At 48.1% G+C, this 24,127-nt stretch overlaps 2 protein-coding genes across 8 annotated transcripts in view; one reads left to right on the top strand and one right to left on the bottom strand.

Moving 5' to 3' along the window:
* Nucleotides 1–2,409, bottom strand: part of NUDT8 (nudix hydrolase 8) — a 7,087-nt gene extending 4,678 nt beyond the window's left edge. The window contains exon 1 of one of the 3 annotated variants that reach the window (XM_072130395.1): nucleotides 2,097–2,409. In XM_072130395.1, the coding sequence (XP_071986496.1) occupies nucleotides 2,097–2,294 (198 nt within the window). In that variant the 5' untranslated portion in view covers nucleotides 2,295–2,409. Of the gene's footprint in view, nucleotides 1–787; nucleotides 945–2,096 lie in introns of those variants that run through there. The other 2 variants (XM_072130396.1, XM_072130397.1) reach the window with 2 other exon arrangements.
* ACY3 (aminoacylase 3) lies at nucleotides 1,034–24,127 on the top strand. Of its 5 annotated transcripts, none has more exons than XM_072130380.1 (7): nucleotides 1,034–1,108; nucleotides 4,454–4,687; nucleotides 9,693–9,888; nucleotides 18,741–18,834; nucleotides 20,197–20,304; nucleotides 21,007–21,116; nucleotides 23,746–24,127. In XM_072130380.1, exons 1-7 carry the CDS (start codon nucleotides 1,077–1,079, stop codon nucleotides 23,953–23,955), a joined length of 984 nt encoding a protein of 327 aa, XP_071986481.1. In that variant the 5' UTR covers nucleotides 1,034–1,076; the 3' UTR covers nucleotides 23,956–24,127. The 5 variants fall into 5 exon arrangements, with proteins under 5 accessions (XP_071986481.1, XP_071986484.1, XP_071986480.1 ...); XM_072130383.1 differs by lacking the exon at nucleotides 1,034–1,108 and adding an exon at nucleotides 1,113–1,198; XM_072130379.1 differs by lacking the exon at nucleotides 1,034–1,108 and adding an exon at nucleotides 1,907–3,230.

Here is a 24,127-nt window from a genome sequence, read left to right as displayed (position 1 = left end):
TGGACACGACACAGCACCCTGGACACAGCACAGCAGCCTGGACACAGCACCCTGGACACGGCACAGCAGCCTGGACACAGCACCCTGGACACGGCACAGTGCCCTGGACACAGCACAGCAGCCTGGACACAGCACCCTGGACACAGCACAGCAGCCTGGACACAGCACCCTGGACACGGCACAGCAGCCTGGACACAGCACCCTGGACACGGCACAGTGCCCTGGACACAGCACAGCAGCCTGGACACAGCACCCTGGACACGGCACAGCAGCCTGGACACAGCACCCTGGACACGGCACAGCAGCCTGGACACAGCACCCTGGACACGGCACAGCAGCCTGGACACAGCACAGCAGCCTGGACACAGCACCCTGGACACGGCACAGCAGCCTGGACACAGCACCCTGGACACGGCACAGCAGCCTGGACACAGCACCCTGGACACGGCACAGCAGCCTGGACACAGCACCCTGGACACGGCACAGTGCCCTGGACACAGCACAGCAGCCTGGACACAGCACCCTGGACACGGCACAGCAGCCTGGACACAGCACCCTGGACACGGCACAGTGCCCTGGACACAGCACAGCAGCCTGGACACAGCACCCTGGACACAGCACAGCAGCCTGGACACAGCAGCCTGGACACGGCACCCTGGACACAGCACCCAAGACACTGACACCACCACAACAACATACAAAATATCTAAATCATAAACAAAATATGACTTATTGCCCATCATCAATGAACCCTGCGACCCCACTTCTACCATACAAATATGGTTACCCGATCTTCCAAGTGTCAGCTGCTGTGACCAGTCCACATAACACCCGCCCCGCTCAGGGACACTTCACCTCCGTCCTTGTAAGAAAGTAATACTGTAACATTGCCCGCATCAAACATGGCCGCCGCCGGCTTCGCCCGACCAACGGAGAACTTCCGGGAATACAGATAAGGTCACTCAATATTTAATACAAACGCTAGGAGGCGCTGCGTGACACAGAAACAGACCACAACAGTGACATCGTACGCATGCGCAGACTGCGCGTTATGATCGCTAGGTGGCGCCATCCGCATGTGCAATACGCAAAACGCTAAAAATATCCGGTACCGGGATAAAGTCTCTGCTGGATAGTCGTGATTTATTTACACATCTTTATATCTATTGGCCACTGTTTTAACCCCTCAAGCTCCAGGGTATTTTGGGCCATTTGTATTGGACTTTTTTCTTTTTATATGGGAGAATGATATGATGATGCAAGGATTCCCTGCTTCCCCGCATATTATGATTACAGTTCGGCACGGGTGTTCCACGGGGAAGCAGGGAATCCTTATATCATACATAGTTATGATGCTCGGACTCCCATTACCTTCATGAATTTCACTCCAGGAATTCCCAGCCAGAACATTATCCGAGATTCAAGGACCGGCAGCCATGTCTATCTGAATATCCTTATAGTCATAAGTCATATGTTTTGCCCTAAGCCACACCTTTTGCTCCACCCCTTACTCCACCCCTACATAATATAATTTCCCTCTTAATGCCCTCCACCTCCCCCTCACATTGTGTCCCCCTCTCTCCTTGTCACATTGTAGCCCCTGATATTGTGTCACCAGCCCCCCTCATATTAAACCCACCACTTTATGTGCCCCCCTCCCCTTTTATTGTGTAGCCCAGTAATAACCCCTTATATTGTACCCCTCTCTTACTGTACCTCCACAAGCAACTCACTCACCCTCTTATCGTGCCCCCCCAGTATCTCCCGCTCTTCACTTACTGTGCCCGCCAAGCAACTCCCCCTCTTATTGTGTCCCCCTCATCTCCCTGTCAAATTGTAGCCCCTGAAATTGTGTCCCCAGCCCCCCTCATATAAAAGCCCCCACTTAATGTGTCCCCCCAGCAGCCCCTTCATATTGTGCCCCTTCCCTCCAGTAAGTCCTGCTCTTATTGTAACCCACTTACTGTGCTTCCCAAGCAATTCCCCCTCTTATTGTTTCCCTAGATATAAAAAAGTGATATCTTTTAGAATTTGAGCAGGAAAAGCATGAAAAAGATCCTGAAGGTGTTAAAAAAGTTGAGTTAAGTCTGACACACCTGATAACTCGGGTAAGCGATGGAATACGGTGGTCGCCTATGACCCTCCTCCCCTGTCCTCGTGACCTGTACCTTGGCCGCAGGACTGTCAGGATGATGGCTGCACACAAATGTGTCCGGGGCGTGGAAACAGACCCACAAGGACTCCTGACCACTGCACGGTGTTCGCTCCAGCAAACATGGACCATACGTGTTCATGTGGCAGAAGACTATGGAAGTCTCCGATCAAGGTTTCCTGTCACAATCTGTGAAGCGTCATGATAAACCTTCTAGTGGGGAAACCAAAAGGTGAGATTTATCAAAAGTGTTTGAAAGCAGAAGCCCACGACAACCAATCAGAGCTCAGCTTAAATTTTCCCACCTCGGTTTATAAAATGAAAGCTGAGCTCTGATTGGTTTCCATTGGCAACAAGAACAGTTTTACCTCAGACACTTCTGATAAATCTTCTCCTATGAGTTGTGTGGCCTCCATGACAGATTGTCTGGGCGACCGGAGATTGCTCTCGCCCCTCAGAGAGGCCGATTATTTACCGACAGAAATCACCGAATTCTAGTGTGTGGGGTCGAATTTATCATAGTATTTGAGTCAGTTTTCTTGCAAATAAATGTCTCACAATGTTTACGACAATGGTTACGCCGGAATTATCAAGATGTGTAAAACAAATGTGGTAAAAACATTTATGAAGCGCAATTTAAAAAAAAAAAAAAAAGTCACAAATTTAGGTGCAAAATAATAGGGAGCCGTTCAGGAGCCAGAAGAGCCGACTCTTTTTAGTGAGCCGGAATTCCCATTACTAATTCCAAGACCATGTGCTCCCACCCACCAGGGGTTTATATACTCCCTTGGTCAGGTGGTAGCACTCTCCAATCAGCTTCCAGCTTGCCTCACAATATCACAAGGAATATCATTGGACAATAACATTTGCATTGTTAACTCCTGCCTTACCAGGCAATGGCTACAGCTGCAGTCACTGGGGCACATTTACTTACCCATCCCGTTGACGCCGCCGATCCAGAATGTCCGACGAGGATTCGGAGCTGCCGCGATTCACTGAGATTGTGCGTCCAATTTCCTGCGTGTGTCACTTCCCCTGCTGAGGTCCGCCGGAGTTCACCTTCTTCCTCCCGGTGCATGTGAGTGCTGATCTTGCGACTCAATTTGGTTTTTAAATTACGCAGTTTGTGCGAATCAGTAAGGTTGTCCGACGTCCACGGCCCCTGGTTTGTGACGCATGCAAGCCAGCGCCGATGCAGCACAATCCGATCGCGTGCGCCAAAAAAACCCGGTACAATTCAGGGCAAATCTGAAAAAATATCGCAAAACCCGACAAAAATGCGGCGTTCAGACCCTTAGTAAATGTGCCCCACTAAGTTCTCCAGTACTTAGAGACCTCCTACAGAGGTGATCCGTCTCCCTAACAGCTCCGGACATGGAGAGGGCACCATTCGCAATCACCACCTTGCCTATGCATTGGCAGGGGTGTTGAACATGTTCTACTCTGACTGTTTGGAATGGAAACACGATCCATCAGTTTGGAATGTGAATGCAGATTTGTGCATATTGGGGCACATTTACTAAGAACAGGGCAAACTGCACTAAGTGTGGCATACCTGTGTATAATGCAGGGGGCGCCAGATTCGGGAATTTCTGTCGCACGTTCTGCATGAATCTGGGACCCTCTGCACTGCTTTTTTGGTGCACCTTTAACTTGGGACATGTGACACCATAATCTTGGACCTTGCATATTGAATTTGGCGCACGGTCCGACTGAGCACCGGAGCGACCCCCTAATCTATGTCGCTTGATGACAAGTGCGACCGCACCTCAAAAGGGTTCCTTGCGTCACAAATGTGGTGCAGGCGCTTTTTTACATACCCGTGCAAGGAGTTTGCACCTAAAAGAACGTGCAATGTCCGACAGAAAACTGGCGCACAGAGCTTAGCAAATGAGCCCCATTGTACACTGTGTGAATACAAAGTCACGTCATGTTCCCACTCTCAGATGCCTGTGACAGTGTTTGGCACGTGAAGGGTCGGACAGTGTAACGTCAGGTCACAGCATGACTATGTGCGTGCAGAGGGCTGTGAGCTCTAATCATCTGAGAAGGGCGCTATGGTGTACATTTACATACGACCCTTGGCCATGTCAGCATTCTGGGGTTAATAGGTAATGTGCGTGTAACCTCTAGAAGACATTAACACGTTCTGAGGATTTAACAGACAAAAACTGGGTCTCAATCCGCCATAAAGTGAGAGTGAGCTGGAAGAAGATCTCAGGTAGAGTATGGACAGACTTCACTACTTCCTTTCTTGTACTTTGCCAAAACCAAAAACCAATTATTATATTCTTTTCTTAGGATGCCCGGAGCAGTTACGATAGACCCCCTCCACCTTGTCGCTGTGGCGGGGGGCACGCATGGTAATGAGATGTCGGGCGTCGCACTTGTAAAATACTGGCTCAAAGACCCTTCTGCCCTGGTGAGGGACACCTTCACAGCCGTCCCATTACTGGCCAACCCAAAAGCCACCGAGAAAGGCGTGAGATACTACCAAAGGGACTTGAACCGATGCTTCACCCGGGACATCCTATTGTAAGTCCTCTTACACTTTATCATATAGAGGGCCGTACTCTTATAGTGACGCTTTTCATCTTTAAAACATTAACTTGATTGATAGCAACCAGGAAACCACTACCCAGAATCATCAGAATCTGCCTGGCACTATGACATCACTAAAAGGGGTTTGCTCAGATTAAAATATCAATAAATCAGGGGTGTAACTACAGGGTAGCAATAATAACAGCTGCTATGGGGTCTGCAGTGTCAGGGGAGGGGACAACAGGATGGTAGGACTAGGAATCTCTCATCACTACAGCCTGCGTCTACTTGCCCCTTGTGGTCAGTATGAAATGGGCTGCATGAGGTCACATCCGTGGTCTCTCACTCCCCAAAGAAAAAAGGCTGCCTGACAGTGAGTACATGTGTATAGGGTGTAAGGTGTGTATATAATGTAAGAGTCTGTTTATATACTGTATGTCTGTATATGGTACTGTATGTTTGTGTGTATATACTGCATGTGTGTATATATGGTGTGTATATACTGAATGTGCAATATGATGTGTATATGTGTGTGTGTGTATTTGATGTGTATATACTGTAGGTACGTAAGTGTATAAATGTATGTGTATGAGTGTAAAACTATAAGTGTGTAAAGAAGTATATAAATGTTTGTGATAGTATAAACAAGGGGCCCAATTCAGAAGTCTATTATGAGTCCCTGGCTCTCCTAGTTATATATTCAATATCATATGTGTGGCTGCAGGGGGCACAGCATGTGTGTGTGGCTGCAGGGGGCACAGCATGTGTATGTGTGGCTGCAGGGGGCACAGCATGTGTGTGTGTGGCTGCAGGGGGCACAGCATGTGTGTGTCTGCAGGGGGCACAGCATGTGTGTGTCTGCAGGGGGCACAGCATGTGTATGTGTGGCTGCAGGGGGCACAGCATGTGTGTGTGTCTGCAGGGGGCACAGCATGTGTATGTGTGGCTGCAGGGGGCACAGCATGTGTGTGTGTGGCTGCAGGGGGCACAGCATGTGTATGTGTGGCTGCAGGGGGCACAGCATGTGTGTGTGGCTGCAGGGGGCACAGCATGTGTATGTGTGGCTGCAGGGGGCACAGCATGTGTGTGTGTGGCTGCAGGGGGCACAGCATGTATGTGTGTGGCTGCAGGGGGCACAGCATGTGTATGTGTGGCTGCAGGGGGCACAGCATGTGTGTGTGTGTCTGCAGGGGGCACAGCATGTGTGTGTCTGCAGGGGGCACAGCATGTGTGTGTGTGGCTGCAGGGGGCACAGCATGTGTATGTGTGGCTGCAGGGGGCACAGCATGTGTGTGTGTCTGCAGGGGGCACAGCATGTGTATGTGTGGCTGCAGGGGGCACAGCATGTGTGTGTGTGGCTGCAGGGGGCACAGCATGTGTATGTGTGGCTGCAGGGGGCACAGCATGTGTGTGTGGCTGCAGGGGGCACAGCATGTGTATGTGTGGCTGCAGGGGGCACAGCATGTGTGTGTGTGGCTGCAGGGGGCACAGCATGTATGTGTGTGGCTGCAGGGGGCACAGCATGTGTATGTGTGGCTGCAGGGGGCACAGCATGTGTGTGTGTGTCTGCAGGGGGCACAGCATGTGTGTGTCTGCAGGGGGCACAGCATGTGTGTGTGTGGCTGCAGGGGGCACAGCATGTGTGTGTCTGCAGGGGGCACAGCATGTGTGTGTGTGGCTGCAGGGGGCACAGCATGTGTGTGTGGCTGCAGGGGGCACAGCATGTGTGTGTGTGGCTGCAGGGGGCACAGCATGTGTGTGTGTGGCTGCAGGGGGCACAGCATGTATGTGTGTGTGGCTGCAGGGGACACAGCATGTGTGTGTGGCTGCAGGGGGCACAGCATGTGTGTGTTTGGCTGCAGGGGGCACAGCATGTGTGTGTGTGGCTGCAGGGGACACAGCATGTGTGTGTGTGGCTGCAGGGGGCACAGCATGTGTGTGTATGACTTCAGGGGGCACAGCATGTGTGTGTGTGGCTTCAGGGGGCACAGCATGTGTGTGTGTGGCTTCAGGGGGCACAGCATGTGTGTTTGTGGCTTCAGGGGGCACATCATGTGTGTGTGTCGCTGCAGAGGACACAGCATGTGTGTGTGGCTGCATAGGACACAGCATGTGTATGTGTGGCTTCAGGGGGCACAGCATGTGTGTGTGGCTTCAGGGGGCACAGCATGTGTGTGTGGCTTCAGGGGGCACAGCATGTGTGTGTGTGGCTTCAGGGGGCACAGCATGTGTGTGTGTGGCTTCAGGGGGCACAGCATGTGTATGTGTGGCTGCAGGGGGCACAGCATGTGTATGTGTGGCTGCAGGGGGCACAGCATGTGTGTGTGGCTGCAGGGGGCACAGCATGTGTATGTGTGGCTGCAGGGGGCACAGCATGTGTGTGTGTGGCTGCAGGGGGCACAGCATGTGTGTGTGTGGCTGCAGGGGGCACAGCATGTGTGTGTGTGGCTGCAGGGGGCACAGCATGTGTGTGTGTGGCTGTAGGGGGCACAGCATGTATGTGTGTGTGGCTGCAGGGGACACAGCATGTGTGTGTGGCTGCAGGGGGCACAGCATGTGTGTGTTTGGCTGCAGGGGGCACAGCATGTATGTGTGTGTCTGCAGGGGGCACAGCATGTGTGTGTGTGTGGCTGCAGGGGACACAGCATGTGTGTGTGTGTCTGCAGGGGGCACAGCATGTGTGTGTGTGGCTGCAGGGGACACAGCATGTGTGTGTGTGGCTGCAGGGGGCACAGCATGTGTGTGTATGGCTTCAGGGGGCACAGCATGTGTGTGTGTGGCTTCAGGGGGCACAGCATGTGTGTGTGTGGCTTCAGGGGGCACATCATGTGTGTTTGTGGCTTCAGGGGGCACATCATGTGTGTGTGTGGCTGCAGGGGGCACAGCATGTGTGTGTGTGGCTGCAGGGGGCACAGCGTGTGTGTGTGTGGCTGCAGAGGACACAGCATGTGTGTGTGGCTGCATAGGACACAGCATGTGTGTGTGGCTTCAGGGGGCACAGCATGTGTGTGTGTGGCTTCAGGGGGCACAGCATGTGTGTGTGTGGCTTCAGGGGGCACAGCATGTGTATGTGTGGCTGCAGGGGGCACAGCATGTGTGTGTGTGGCTGCAGGGGAAACAGCATGTGTGTGTGTGGCTGCAGGGGGCACAGCATGTGTGTGTGTGTCTGCAGGGGGCACAGCATGTGTGTGTGTGTCTGCAGGGGGCACAGCATGTGTGTGTGTGGCTGCAGGGGGCACAGCATGTGTGTGTGTGGCTGCAGGGGGCACAGCATGTGTGTGTGTGGCTTCAGGGGGCACAGCATGTGTGTGTGTGTCTGCAGGGGGCACAGCATGTGTATGTGTGGCTGCAGGGGAAACAGCATGTGTGTGTGTGTCTGCAGGGGGCACAGCATGTGTATGTGTGGCTGCAGGGGAAACAGCATGTGTGTGTGTGGCTGCAGGGGGCACAGCATGTGTGTGTGTGGCTGCAGGGGGCACAGCATGTGTGTGTGGCTTCAGGGGGCACAGCATGTGTGTGTGTGGCTGCAGGGGGCACAGCATGTGTGTGTGTGGCTGCAGGGGGCACAGCATGTGTGTGTGTGGCTTCAGGGGGCACAGCATGTGTGTGTGTGTCTGCAGGGGGCACAGCATGTGTATGTGTGGCTGCAGGGGAAACAGCATGTGTGTGTGTGTCTGCAGGGGGCACAGCATGTGTATGTGTGGCTGCAGGGGAAACAGCATGTGTGTGTGTGTGGCTGCAGGGGGCACAGCATGTGTGTGTGTGGCTGCAGGGGGCACAGCATGTGTGTGTGGCTTCAGGGGGCACAGCATGTGTATGTGTGGCTGCAGGGGGCACAGCATGTGTGTGTGTGGCTGCAGGGGGCACAGCATGTGTATGTGTGGCTGCAGGGGGCACAGCATGTGTATGTGTGGCTGCAGGGGGCACAGCATGTGTGTGTGTGGCTGCAGGGGAAACAGTAAGTGTCTATGTGTGGCTGCAGGGGAAACAGTAAGTGTCTATGTGTGGCTGCAGGGGGCACAGCATGTGTATGTGTGGCTGCAGGGGGCACAGCATGTGTGTGTGTGTGGCTGCAGGGGGCACAGCATGTGTGTGTGTGTGGCTGCAGGGGGCACAGCATGTGTGTGTGTGGCTGCAGGGGGAACATCATGTGTGTGTGTGGCTGCAGGGGGCACAGCACGTGTGTGTGTGGCTGCAGGGGGCACAATATATTTATATTATTACAAGGCACACTGTCAATTATAAGGGGTACTGGATTCATTATTGCATTTATTATTTTAGTATAGGGGGTACATTTTGTATATAAATTCATGGCAGGCAGTGTATTATAATTTGAGGGACACTGTACATGTTTTAATTAAAGATGGGGTCACTGTATATGATAAATGAGTGCAGGGGAGGCACTATGGGGGTCATTTACTAGGGGCCTGAATAGCTATTTTTCGTCGGATTTCCCGAATGTTACCGATTTGTGACGTTTTTCCCTGAATTGCCCCGGGTTTTTGGCGCACGCGATCGCCGGCATGCATGCAACGGAATTCAGGGGACGTGGCCGTCGGAAAACCCAATGGATTCAGAAAAACCGTGGTATTTAAAAAAAAAAAAAAGTGTCGCTTGACACGCGCTTACCTGCACCCACGATAGGAAGGGGAACTCCGACGGACTTCAGCGCAGCAGCGACACCTGGTGGACATCGGGCGCACTATCTTAGTGAATCCCCGGAAGACATGAATCCTCCACAGAGAACGCGCCGCTGGATCGCGACAGAACTGGGTAAGTAAATCTGCCCCTATATGTTCTAACTGTATTTAATAGTTTTCCATTGAAGGGGGAACTGTTTTCAAAGTAAATTACCTAGAAACTGCCCTGACCGAAACCGTCAGCAATGATTTCTCATCCTAAAACCTCCTGACAGGTTTCCTTTAATAACTTTAGCTTTTTCTGAAAATGTTTATAATGTTTCACTACTTGGTGCCAATGTTCATTCTTCTTCTACTAGTTCCTCAGAGTCACAGGATGAGCCATATGAAGTGAAAAGGGCTCGAGAAATTAACCAGGTGTTTGGTCCGAGAGGAAGCATAAATGCATATGATGTGATATTGGATCTGCACAACTCCACATCTAATATGGGTGCGTGCCTGATCGTCAGTGAGGCTCAGAGGCCCTTGGAGATGCACGCGTGCCGCTATATACAGGTAACAGCAGCCCCTAGGAACATACATCTAGGCCAGTGGTGGCGAACCTATGGCACTGGTGCCAGAGGCGGCACTCTGAGCCCTCTCTGTGGGCACCCAGGCCATAACCCCAGCATGAAGTTCACCAGACAGTACTCAAAGAATCTTCCTACAAATTTTCCCTCCTCCTTTCAACTGCAGTGGTGTCTTTAGGAGGCTGAAGGATTTAAAGTTGTCAATGAACAAGGAGAAATACATTACTGCTTAAATTGCCGTGCTGGCACTTTGCAATAAATAAGTAGCTTTTGCTTGAAGTTTGGGCACTCGGGCTCTAAAAGGTTCGCCATCACTGATCTAGGCAATGAATCTGATATGGTAAATTATAATGTATTGCTCCTCACAGCCGCTTTGGACAGACTGGAAAAATAAAGTGGTCCTGGATAAAAAATTAAAAAGTCACTTAACCCCACCCCTTTCAGTTTAAACCCCGCCTCCAATCATGCTGCTTTTAAACCTAATAAAATCTGGTTTGTAGAGAATATTATAGCGCCTACAAATCTGGAATCACTTCCTACATCTAGTGCTAGAAGCTTTTTGGGGAATGAAGGAGGTGTCCCGTCTGCTGCTTTTAATCTGTGCTTTCAGGACCTCCAAAGGTCTTGAAATGGCTTGTGTACATGTGTATTGAGAGAAGTAACCAATGTTTCAGTATTTCATGGCTGAAGGTCCTTCTCAGTATAAAATTTGGTGGGTGGTTTGGGTGGCCATGGACTTGAAGGCTTGGGCCCCGGGCTATAGTCCAAACCGCCGATATAATAATTCACTATTGAGATACACTTTAACTGTGAGAGACAGAATCTAAAAAAAATTCAGAAAATGACATTGTATGATTTGGAAATAATTAATTAACATGTTATTGCATGAAATAAGTATTGGATCCTCTACCAACAAGCAAGAATTCTGTTTCTCTCAGTGCTGTTAGTTTTTCTTTAAGAAACTCCTCCTAAACTGCCCTCATTACTTGCAGCTCCTCCTACTCTGCACTCTTTACCTGCAGCTCCTCCTACTCTGCACTCATTACTTGCAGCACCTCCTACTCTGCACTCTTTACCTGCAGCTCCTCCTACTCTGCCCTCATTACTTGCAGCTCCTCCTACTCTGCACTCTTTACCTGCAGCTTCTCCTACTCTGCACTCTTTACCTGCAGCTCCTCCTACTCTGCACTCATTACTTGCAGATCCTCCTACTCTGCACTCTTTACCTGCAGCTCCTCCTACTCTGCCCTCATTACTTGCAGCTCCTCCTACTCTTCACTCTTTACCTGTAGCCCCTCCTTCTCTGCACTTATTACCTGTATATTTTGTACCTGTTTGAACTTGTTTCCTGGATAAAAGACACCAGTCCATACAATCAATCGCACTCCAACCTCCTCACCATGGGCAAGAGCGGTCACCAGGGACAGAATTGTGGACCTGCACAAAGCTGGGATGGTCTACAGGACAATAGGCAGTAGCTATGATGTGGCAGAGTCGCCGCTGATGACATCATAGTGTGCATGGGCCGGCAAATTGTGTAGTCGCTTCTCTGCCGGTTGTTACAGCAAAAAGAAGAAAGAAGAGGAGCCGCACCGAGCATCGGGGCTGGCTGTATACTACATGGGGTTGGCAGGCTATATACTACAGGGGGCTGGCTGGTTGTATACTACATGGTGCTGGCTGGCTGTGTACTACTGGGGGCTGGCTGGCTATATACTGCTGTGGGCTTGCTGGCTATATACTACTGGGGGCAGGCAGGCTATACACTACAGGTGGCTGGCAGGCTATACACTACAGGTGGCTGGCAGGCTATATACTACAGGGGGCTAGCAGGCTATATACTACAGAGGGCTAGCAGGCTATATACTACAGGGGGCTAGCAGGCTATGTACTACAGGGGGCTGGCAGGCTATGTACTACAGAGGGCTGACAGGCTATGTACTACAGGGGCTGGCTGGCTTTATACTACAGAGGGCTTGCTGGCTATATACTACAGGGGGTTTGCTGGCTATATACTGGAGGCTGTGACCAATGCATTTCCCACCTTCGGCTTATACTCAAGTCAATAGGTTTTCCCAGTTTTTGGTGGTAAAATTAGGTACCTCGGCTTGTACTTGAGTATATACGGTAATTATTTTAAAATCATACAATGTGATTTGTGGGATTTTCTTTTAGATTCTGTCTCTCACAGCTGAAGTGACCTACGATAAGAATTATAGACCTCTCTATTCTTTGTAGGTGGGAAAACTTGCTAAATCGGTTTGGGATCAAATGCTTATTTCCCTCACTATATTTGGAAACTCTCAATTAAAGACCAAACTCACCAACAACTTAAAATAGATATAATAAAATACAGGCGGTCCCCTACTTAAGGACACCCGACTTACAGACAACCCATAGTTACAGACGGACCCCTCTGCCCACTGTGACCTCTGGTGAAGCTTTCTGAATGCTTTACTTTAGTCCCAGACTGCAATGATCAGCTGTAAGGTGTCTGTAATGAAGCTTTATTGATCATTCTTGGTCCAATTACACCAAAAATTTTGAAACTCCAATTGTCACTCGGGCAAAAGAAAAAAAATTGTCTAGAACTTCCATTATAAAATATACAGTTTCGACTTACATACAAATTCAACTTAAGAACAAACCTCCAGACCCTATCTTGTATGTAACCCGGGGACTGCCTGTATATCAAGTGAGACCCCTGGGACAAATAAGGCAAATAAGCCGCCTTCTTTTAAGGCGAGTTAATAGCCGCGATCGGTGCAAGCAATATGCAACAAACCCAACCTGTGTATGAAGAGGGCTCAGCCCGTGAGCCCTTTTCATACACCCCCCGCACCTCTGCGCCGTACAGCTACGGCACAGAGTGTCAAGGGGTTGATACAGTCACAGACATTCATGTGGATTCCTAAACGCCAGGTAGACCAAAAGCAGAAAGAGACTTTCCCTTTCATTCTCACAAACATGGCTCCTACTCCCGCAATGGCCTTTTTATCATATCCAGGTCACTCATTTACCAAATTAAGAGCTGTGACATTGATGTCATAAAATGGTCTCACCATGCGGAAATTACCTTTGAGCTAGAAGAATTTAGTGAGTCCCCTGTTACTGAATCTGGAGATGCAATGATTACTTATTGGCGGATCCCAAGGTCAAGGAATTCCTTCTCCCAGCCCTACAAGAATATTTAGATTTTAGCTTAAAGGTAGAAACAAACCCATTCACCATTTGGAATGGTCACAAAGGGGCACATTTACTTACCCGGTCCTGTCGCGATCCCCGATCCGGACTGTCCGACAAAGATGAAGTCCGGCGCGATTCACCAAGATCGTGCGCCCGAGATCCTGCATTTGTCGCTTCCCCGCTGAGGTCCGCTAGAGTTCACCTTCTTCTTCCTGGTGTATGTGAGTGCATGTTTTGCAACACAATTTGAGATGTTAAATCCCGCGTGTTGTCGGAATCCGTCGGATCGTCCGACGGCCCACCTCCCGATTTGTGTCGTGTGAAAGCCGGCGCCGATGCGTCAAAATCCGATCTCGTGCGCCAAAAACCCAAGTTAAATCTGGCGCAAAATGGAAACATTCGGGAAACCCGACGGAAATGCGTTCAGCGGACCCTTAGTAAATGTGCCCCAAAGTGTTTATAAGAGGACTGCTAGTGCAGGCTGGCCGTAGAAATAGAAGAGAAAGGGAAAAACGAATTACTGCGCTACTGGAGAAGATCCAAAAACTCAACACTTTAAACAAGGCTAACCCTACTCCCGCCAAATCAAGTAATCTAAAAGACCTTAGGCAGGAACTTACCATCTCCCTACTTTACAAATACAATAAAAACCTGCAACGTACCAAAGCGACCTACTGTTCTCAAAGCAATAAAGCAGGTAAACTGTTAGCAGACAGAGTGAAGCGCTTAGCATCCAAATCTAAAATCCCATACTTAATCAATCCAACAAACAACACTTCAAAGATCCTAGACCCTAAAGGTGTAGCTAACCACTTCAGGGATTACTACAGTGCCTTATATTACTTGGACTGTGGTACCCAAGCCCCTCAACCCTCACTAGCAGATATCAACCGCTTCTTAACCTCCGTTAACCTCCCTACCCTAACAGATGCCAAAATGACCTTCTTAAAATCCTCGCCCACCCAGGAAAAAATTCAGAAAATAATGACTCCATTACCGGCCAGAAAATCACCAGGTCCTAATGGTTTTACGAATTGTTATTATAAAACCTTCCAATCTACTCTGATTCCCCATATAGCAGCGATTTTTCAAGAGGCGTCTCTCAAAGGCTCCTCTGTAGAGATATGCTACCCCCCACTATCGTTACAATTCCAAAGCCAGAAAAGTCCTCTACCATTCCCCAAAACTATATAGGCCCATATCCCTTCTAAATATTCACCTAAAGATATATGCCAAATTATTTGCCCTCCGACTTGCCTCTGTAATACCCACACTCATCTCCTCAGACCAAACAGGTTTTGTTCAAGCCACACAACTATCTGATAACACTTGGAGACTGATAAATATAATAGACCACTTGAATAGATCGGGCGAGGAGGTGATGGTAGTGACATTAACTTGCTGTTCGCCTTCTCGGTGCTGGAGAAAATGGGCTTCTCTGGAACAATCCTACAGGCTATCAGAGCCTTATAGTCCATGCCTTCCCTAAGAGTACCAGCAAATAAGACCCTGTCAGATGAATTCACCCTCTCTAACGGCACGAGGCAGAGGTGCCCCCTCTCACCGTTTGTTCTAATCCTGTCCATTGAGCCCTTGGCCCAACTCCTCACAGGCAATGAACAGGTATCCGGCATAAACATAGGAGGCAGGGAACACCTGGACATAGTCCTTATACTGTCTAACCATAAGAGGTCTTTAGACTTTGGCAGCAATAGCTCAGTTTGGCTTGCTGTAATCGTGAGAAAGGGCAGCGATGGCAAACCTTTTAGAGACCGAGTGCCCAAACTACAACCAAAATCCACTTATATACCGTGAGGTGAAGCCAACATGGCATTTTAAGCAGTAACTTATTGCTACCTGTTCTTCCACATCTTTCAGTCGTATCGGGCCACCTGAACCCACCAATACAGTTGAAAGAAGTAGGGCAAATTCAGACATCATTGTAGATTCTCTCCAGGGTCTCTCTGTACAGGAAGAATGGTGGGTCCAGCAGGATGACCTCCAAAGATAATGCAGTTCTGTCCACACCTTCTAATTTTAACTGAAGTTCCAGGCAGCCAATGAATTGTTGCTTTAAAATAGTGCGGAGAGCAGCATCTCTTAAGTTAAGTGGGACTGCAGGAAGATTTGGTGGATTTGGTCCTGTTTGGTGAGCTCTGTCCTGGGGCAATGGCCTTTGTGCCCACAGAAATGGCTCTGAGTGCCACCTCTGGCACCCGTGCCATAGGTTCGCCACCACTGATATAGGGAGAGCTACAAGCTTATGCTAAGACTGGGTGGGACGGGTTGCAAGTTCCAAATGATGACTTTGCCAAAATTCCTCTTCCTATTCCGCACCTTACCACTTAACATCCCTCTTTCATTCTTCCAGACAGCCCAATCAATACTGATGAAGTTTATTTGGGTAAAGCATAAGTCAAGTGTTGCGTGTGCGATTATGTATAAGCTCCGGCTCTACGGAGGCTTGGGAGTCCCCAAGTTATCTGATTATTATCTAGTTACACACATCAAACAACAAAGGAGTGGTGGGAAGAGGACCTATCCAAACATTGGATCCAAATAGAAAGCTCTACAATTAAGGGGGGTAGTCTTCACGCCCTGTTCCTGGGCTCCCTCACTTCACTACCGCTCCCACAACATTCATTGATACATAACTCTATATCAGCATGGCAGAAATTTCACTCACTCTGTACCAATAGCAGAAGTGATGCCGTTACAAACGCTGAAATACTACTCTCCAGACCTGCCAATAGATCCTTGGATAAGGAAAGGTATTAGAGTTGTGGGGAATTTTTTTGCAGTTCGCAGACATTGTTAGAAAATTTGATATCCCTAATAAAGACCATTTTGTATACTTACACATAAGACATACCCTACAGACAATGCAACCACATCTTCCGAAAGCTAACAAAGATATCTTGGCCATGTGGTCCAATTTGAAGACTATGACCAGAGGCCTAAGACCCATATACAGAGCCACTGGAGTTAAAGATACCTTGGTAAAAATGGCCCCCTTACTGGCCTGAGAACATGAACTAAAACAGACATATGCATGTCATGTGCACAATGGACACAAGCATTTCGTGCAGTAATAGGCACTTTTAAATGTATGAGCTTCTTTGAGGCTGCTATAAAAAACCATACTGAGATGGTACTTGACGACTGGTAGGCTACGTGATATATTTCCTGGGTCATCACATTTGTGCTGGAGACAATGTGGAGGGATGGGGACATTGGGGGTCATTTACTAAGAGCCCAATTCGCGTTTTCCCGACGTGTTACCCGAATATTTCCGATTTGCGCTGATTTTTCCTGGAATGCCCCGGGTGTTTGGCGCACACGATCGGATTGTGTCGCATTGGCGCCGGCATGCACGCGACGGAAATCGGGGGGTGTGGCCGAACGAAAACCTGATGAATTCAGAAAAACGGACGCATTTAAAAAAGATCCATTATCTTACATGCTATGGTTATGTCCCAAAATCACAACATTTGGAAGCAAGCTTTCGACCTAGTGAGCTCCCTTGTGGGTAGCGCTTTCTGACCCTCGCCCTCTCAGGCTCTTCTGTTTCTAGACATGGAAGAGATACCCTCTGAGGTCAGAACGCTAACAGATTTTGTTTTTGTATCCACCAAACTTATTATAACGAGGTACTGGAAGTCCACAGATACTCCCAAATTTGAGGAGGTAATACCTTCTTTACACCAAACATGTCATTTTGAGCAAATGTGGGCCTTCAAAAACCAAACATATCCTAATTATAAGAAAATCTGGGAGCGTAGGTTGGAAATGCACCCCAACCTTCTGGGCTATGGGAAACCATATAGGGCAGTGATGGCTAACCTATGGCACTGGTGCCAGAGGTGGCACTCGGAGCCCTTTCTGTGGGCACTCAGGCCATCACCAGAGATGACTCCAGGTATCTTCCTGCAGTCCCAGACAGCCCAGGACTTGCTGTGCACAGATGTTTTTTAAAGTGACAGCTCTACCTGGGACTATTTTCTGCTGTATTGGTGTCCTCCGGGTGCTGGTATCAATGAAAACTGACAGAGAAGCGAGTATAAATCACAAATTACATTTCTGTGTTGGCACTTTGCGATAAATAAGTGGGTCTTTGTTGTAGTTTGGGCACTCGGCCTCTAAAAGGTTCGCCATCACTGATATAGGGCCACTCCCGGTAAGTCCCTTCTAAGATACCGTGCTCAGTAGCACTAAAACACATACATATGGAACACCAGGCAGCAGTGTGGAGAGGACGATAGCCTCGCTGGTAGCCCAGACATCCTTCTCAATACACTCCACTTTGAGACAATAGCAGCACTGGATCACTTCAGAAACACGAAAATACATGTTAGACGCTATGGGGCACATTTACTTACCCGATCCTGTCGCGATCCCTGATCCGGACTGTCCGACGAGGATGAAGTCCGGCGCGATTCACAGAGATCGCACGCCCGAGATCCTGCATGTGTCGTGTCCCCGCTCAGGTCCGCCGGAGTTCACCTTCTTCTTCCCGGTGTATGTGAGTGCATGTCTTGCGACACAATTTGTATTTTAAATCCTGCGTGTTGTCCGAATCTGGCGGGCCGAATCTTGTCCAAAGGTCACGCCCCCGATTTGTGTTGCATGAAAGTCGGCGCAAATCCAAAATACGATCGGGTGGGCCAAAAACCCCTGTTAAATGCGGCGCAATAGTCGGGAAACCCGGCGGAAATGCGGTCCGCGGACCCTTAGTAAATGTGCCCCTATATTCTTGGTCCTCTACCCTAGAGAAAGTGGGTAGAGGACCCACTGCGAAATCTTCTATTACAGGACGCTAGCAATTGTATAGCCTTAATAATACCGGATATATTCCTTGCATATAGATATATTTTTATAATGACATAGTAAATGGACTTCAGGCGGTTACACAGTTACTTGATTAGGGGCTGGGTTCCTGTCGGTTCCTGTCATTCACCTGAAATAGCCTGCTGTTTCTTGATCCTGAAATTCATGCTGCAGTAGGGGCTGCAGAAGCAAGTGACTGGCAAGTAGTAGTCTGAATTGCCTCTGCTGCTTCTGAAGCCTTGCCTAAGTCTTGTCTCCTGACAAGAGCTGGATGAACTGACTCGAACAATAATTTTTGCATAAGCTCACTGCAAAGCATGCCGACTTTGATTCACCAATCACCAGTCTGATGTTACACTGACTTCTGACAGTAGCTGGCAGCAAAGGATAACAAATGAGTTAGGGGCATGTCCAGTATTACTGAGGTAAGATTCCTAATAGTATTGTGGAAGAACTAGTCAGACTAACCAGGAAGATAACTATAGTTAACTTTTTAGTAATGTCCTGTCCTGCGGGCCATTACACATGCAGTGTGATAGGAGAGGCAAGTAGCGAGCATATGAGATACAAAAAAGCAGAGAATAGGTGACCAATGCTAGGGAACGCTCCAAAGACAAATTGCCAAATGTAGAAGGGGCTGCAAATTGGACATTGATGATTTATCATTTCTTATAATATTACTACGGGAACATAGCTCCATGTGTGTTAATTGACTTTCCCTGCACAATGGTGTTAAGACTTGTCTAATATGATAGAAGTAGATTGGAAGAAATTGTAATCAATTTCCTGTTGATATGTATATAAATATATCAAATTTTTTTTCAGACTCATCTTCCCAGCTTAAATCCACTAATATACGTGTATGCGGAACCTGGGTGTGAACTGTATGATTTATGTTCTGTTAGTAAAGCAGGCATTGGTGAGTACAAGGAAGCATCGTTGTAATGTATGAGGGCTGTGCAAAACAGACTAAGAATGCCGGTTATTTTGTAAGTCCAGCTTGAGAATCACACATATAAGCATAATGGGGGTCATTTACTAAGGGCCTGATTCCTGTTTTCCCGACATGTTACCCGAATATTTCCGATTTGCGGCGATTTTCCCTGTATTGCTCCGGGATTTTGGCGCATGCAATCGGATTGTGGCGCATCGGCGCCGGCATGCACGCGACGGAAATCGGGGGGGCGTGGCCGAACGAAAAACGCCGCATTTTAAAAAAAAAAAAGTGTTGCAGGACTCGCGCTTACCTTCACCAGGAATAGGCCGGGGAACTTCAGCGCAGCGAGGAACTACCGCCGGAAGACCCGAATCCACCGCAGAGAACGCGCCGCTGGATCGCGAATGGGCCGGGTAAGTAAATCTGCCCCATTATTCTTTCACTTGTCCATTACAATAATTCTAATGAAGCCAATAGTATCCCATTTCCCATCGGAAGCCAGACTATAGCCACAGAATACACTATAAGGCAGTGCAGGGCTGGTGCCCTAGGCAGATAAGCAAAGTTGTGCGCCCACTCCTGGCCAACTGCAGGGATTGTACGTAAGTTGTACACTCATGCACCAACATTTATACACTCTTACATGCATGTATACACTCATTTATGTAATCATATATATATTTACGCACTCATACACACATCCTCCAGCCCCCCCCTCATACATTATATATACACACATAGTATGTACACATTCATACATTTATGCACACATACAATATATATAAATCATATAGACACATACATACCTCCCAACCATCCCGTATTTGGCAGGACAGTCCCGGGTTTGGGACTCTGAAGTCCGCCGAGGCCCGCCGGAGTTCACAATGCTATACTTGGTGAAGGTAAGCGCGTGTCCAGCGACACTTTTTTTTAAAAAATGTTGCGGTTTCTCCAAATCCTTCGGGTTTTCGTTCGGCCACGTCCCCCGATTTCCGTCACGTGCATGCCGATGCTCCACAATCCGATCGCGTGCACCAAAAACCCGGGGCAATTAAGGAAATCGGCGCAAATTGGAAATAATCGGGTAACACGTCGGGAAAACGTGAATCGGCCCCTTAGTAAATGACCCCCAATATATGAAACCTTACTTAAAGAAAGAAGAGGGAGCAGAGAGCATGGGCTGTGCGTGTCTCATCTACAATGTTAAGTAAACTGAAATCCAAATATACAATGGAATTGGTTTCCTGGACCGGTCCAAATAATCAGGACATGCTAGTCTTCTCTCTCTAGCATTCACACTATGGATATGGTTAGTTATGCTGATCACCGTCTCTGTCCTTTCAGGTTTTGAACTAGGTCCCCAACCTCATGGGGTTGTCCGAGGAGACACACTGCAAAATATGAAGACACTTGTTAAAGTAACTTTGGACTTTATCAACCTGTTGAATCAAGGTACTAAGTACAGAAAGCCAGTTGTGCTATTCCACACGCATGACATCTTTGATCAGGAGAGCTTCTTTCATTTTCTCCTTCTTCGTGGTCGCCATGTCAGCTTCTTCCAGTTACGATTCGCCTCAATAGATTTGGCACCATTTACACACAAATATTACTATTACTGTTGCTAATATAGTCACAAGGACCCCGCAGTAGCCAATCATAGTAGATAAGTTTGGGAAAAAAACACAGGTCCATCAAGTCCAACCTATAATGTTTTTTTCGCATAACCCGTGATATTTTTTCTCTCCAGGCCTCTCTTGAACATGTGCATAGAGTCCACCATAACAACCTCCTGCGGCAGACATTACATTATAGGATCCCTGTTTAAGTTGATGATAAAAGCTCCTCTCCTCTAGGTGTAGAGGACGCCCCCTGTATAGTATACTGTTATTTTAGGTTTAGGGGCTTTTATGGTTATGTGAAAGATTGTTTAAAAAATTGTTATGTGAAAACTTTTAAATAACTATTTACTGGAAAAATTAAGCAAAACTGGTATAACTTGAGAGAACCTGAGGCTACTATTAGATAATGGGGGAGACACAACATCCGGCTACAACTATTACTGCACAGGAGCCACATAATATAGAAAGGCAGAGATAACCTAATGGCAGTATGACTTCTACAACAGCTGTTAACTTTTTTTAACCTATTTTCAAGGAATCGAGTTTCCAGCCTTTGAAGTAGATGTTTACCAGCGGGTTGGTCACGTAAACTTTCCCCTGACACCTGATGGAGAATTATCTGCCGCCATACATCCTTCACTACAGGTAAACATGACCGGCTGACGGGAATTATAGGAGGAGGAGACAGTTGCAATCTTTGGAGACTACTCAGGTCTCTTCATCAGGCATCTGGCATAATGGGGCTTATTTACTAAGGGTCCCGCGGCCGCATTTTCGTCGGGTTTCCCGACTTTTCGGGGATCACGCTGGGGATTGTGTCGAACACGATCGGATTGTGTCACAATCACACAGGCTTTCACGCGACACAAATCGGGGGTCCGGCCGTTGCATCCAATGCACTTACACGCACCGGGAGGAAGATGGTGAACTCCAAAAAAAAAAAAAAAAAAAGAATCCTACCCCTGATCTTCTCCTATATTCAGGCCACTGAATTTACAGACACATCTTTATAAAGTATCTAAAATCGGATTAAAGTATGCTGATAACATAATAACTAATAACATAACTAATTATATTCTCACACTGAACCAAAGATAACAGACATCCAATGACTGACACTGTACACGCTGACGCTGCCTCACACCCTGGTATAAGTCAGTGACACAGACATTAGTGACATCTGCAACATCCCCCACCAGGGCCTGGAGACAGCCGGGGCCCATAATACCGGTGTGGCTGGCGGTTGCGGCCTAGGCACGCTGATGTCACGGTGCTTGGTATGGGGACCGGAGGACTGTCCTACAGCCTGGCAGGTCTCCACCAGGTGGTGTGTGCAAGAAATATGGAGGGAGAGGCTGATGTACTGGTTCTCCCTGGGGCAACCCCTGAAGTGTCTGTAGGATGAATCCCTTGGTAATGGAAGGGGAAGCCCGTGGTGGTAACAGCTGTATCCAGGGATCAGACAGAGGCAATGTTGTGCAAATCAACTTACAGTTCTTTATAGAACAGCAGGCAACGGCCAAACGTTAACAACCGATTCTCAAGCTGGAAGAGCCTTGGAGAGTGGTCCGCAGGAAAGTTACACACAGCCAGGTAGTAGGTTCAGGCTGGGCTGGTGCAGATGGAACTGAGTCCGGATGGTGGAGCTAATTTCTGGGCTTAAGTCTCTGGACTTGCCCTGTGTGCTAGGCAGCAGCCTGAGGCACCTGAAATTCCTGGAATTAGGAGAGTGGCCTGTGGTCTGGTGCTGCCTGCAGACTCTAGCAAGAGACTGACTACAAGATGGAGTCTCTCTCTTTGACCATGTGCTTCCGCCCATCAGGGGTTTATATACTCCCCTGGTCAGGTGGTAGCACCACTCCAATCACCTTTCAGCTTGCATTACAGAAACATCATTGGATAATTACATGTCACAATTAACTGTTGCTTGACCAGGCAGTAGCTACAGCTGCAATTACACAATATCCTAGATTCTAGAAACTTCCTAGGAGGTTAATGACTCCCCCTAACAGCTCCAGACCTGGAGAGGGCGCTATTCTCAACTACCAGCCTACCTGTGCATCGGAAGGGGTGTTGCACATCTGGAAGAGGACTTCATTATGATTTCTCCATGACAATCACTATTGAATGGTGAATGTCTTCAGCTCCGTCCACACTGCGCCCGTAGAAATACAACAATCTCTAACAATATGTCACATGGATAACATCACTGTGCTCCTTAGTAGTATATATCCTAAACTACACAATTTAATATGCAGCCCCCTAATTTAATAAATAATGACACCCTAATAAACATATATACAGCCCCCCAAAAAATTATATACAGCCCCCCCCCCGTAATTAAAATCTGTCCCCATAGATGGAACCCTCCACTTTAATTATATACAGTATCCCATAACAGCCCTCCCCATAAATGCCCCCCCCCCCCCTTTTATTTAAGATCTGACCCCATATACAATTCCCTTCAGTTAAGCTATACAGGTGGTCCCCTACTTAAGAACACCTGACTTACATACGACCCCTAGTTACAAACGGACCTCTGATAATTGGTAATTTACTCTACTTTAGTCCTAGGCTACAATAAACAGCTGTAACAGTTATCAGTGATGTCTGTAATGAAGCTTTAGTGTTAATCCTGGTTCTTATGACAACCCAACATTTTTAAAATCCAATTGTCACAGAGACCAAAAAAGTTCTGGCTGGGATTACAATAATAAAGTATACAGTTCCGACTTACATACAAACTCAACTTAAGAACAAACCTACAGACCTTATCTTGTATGTAACCCGGGGACTGCCTGTATACAGTAATACAGTATATAACCCATCAGCCTACCCCCTAGTTCAATTAATATCTATCCCCCCCTTAAAAAGCCCCCACCACGGTGATCTCCTCCAGCTCCATAGAGAGACAGGTGCGGCCGCCTGCTCCATTCATCTCTAGGAGTGACGAAGGGCCCGCGGAGGTACCTGGGACCCTGTTGGATCCCCGTTCTCATGATCCCAGTCTCATTACTGAATTGGATTCTGCCAAAGCAGAATGGCTTGGTTTACATTCCGCCATCCTGGTGGTAGATGTCCATTAAGACTGTCTAGTGGTACTTTACACCTCCTACTAGTTGGATTATGCCAGTTTTTTACGACAGATAACTCTGTCTAAGGTTGCTGCTTGCCCACAAGCGAGTTGGGTCCGAGAAATTTGCTCTGTGTGCTTGTGGTATTTCCTGGCCCGAACCTCTAGGAGAGATATCTGATCCATTTATTCTTTTCACAGGATGGAGATTTCTCCCTTCTGCACCCTGGCGACCCAGTATTTCTAACCTTGGATGACAAGATAATCCCTTATACTGGAGATAAACCAGTTTACGTTGTGTTTATTAATGAGGCCGCTTATTATGAGAAGAATGTCGCTTTTATACTGGCGGAGAAGGTCAATGTATCTGTTCCTGCTCTTTCTTCTAGAGGTGGAAAAGGGCCCTTATAAGCAATGTGGAGGCACCTCAAATGGCTTTACTGGAGACAGACTTGGGGAATCATGTCAAAGATAAAACAATAACTAGACACAAGTATGTACAGAAGACGCTCCTGAGAAAACTTTGCCTTTGTATCTAATAGATAATTTACAACGTCCTTGTTTAATAAAGAAAAAATTTAGA

Source organism: Engystomops pustulosus, chromosome 11 (assembly GCF_040894005.1).
Source record: "Engystomops pustulosus chromosome 11, aEngPut4.maternal, whole genome shotgun sequence".
Taxonomy (NCBI): Eukaryota; Metazoa; Chordata; class Amphibia; order Anura; family Leptodactylidae; genus Engystomops; species Engystomops pustulosus.
Note: the sequence above shows the minus strand (reverse complement) of the source record. Positions and strands in the feature narration are given on the sequence as shown.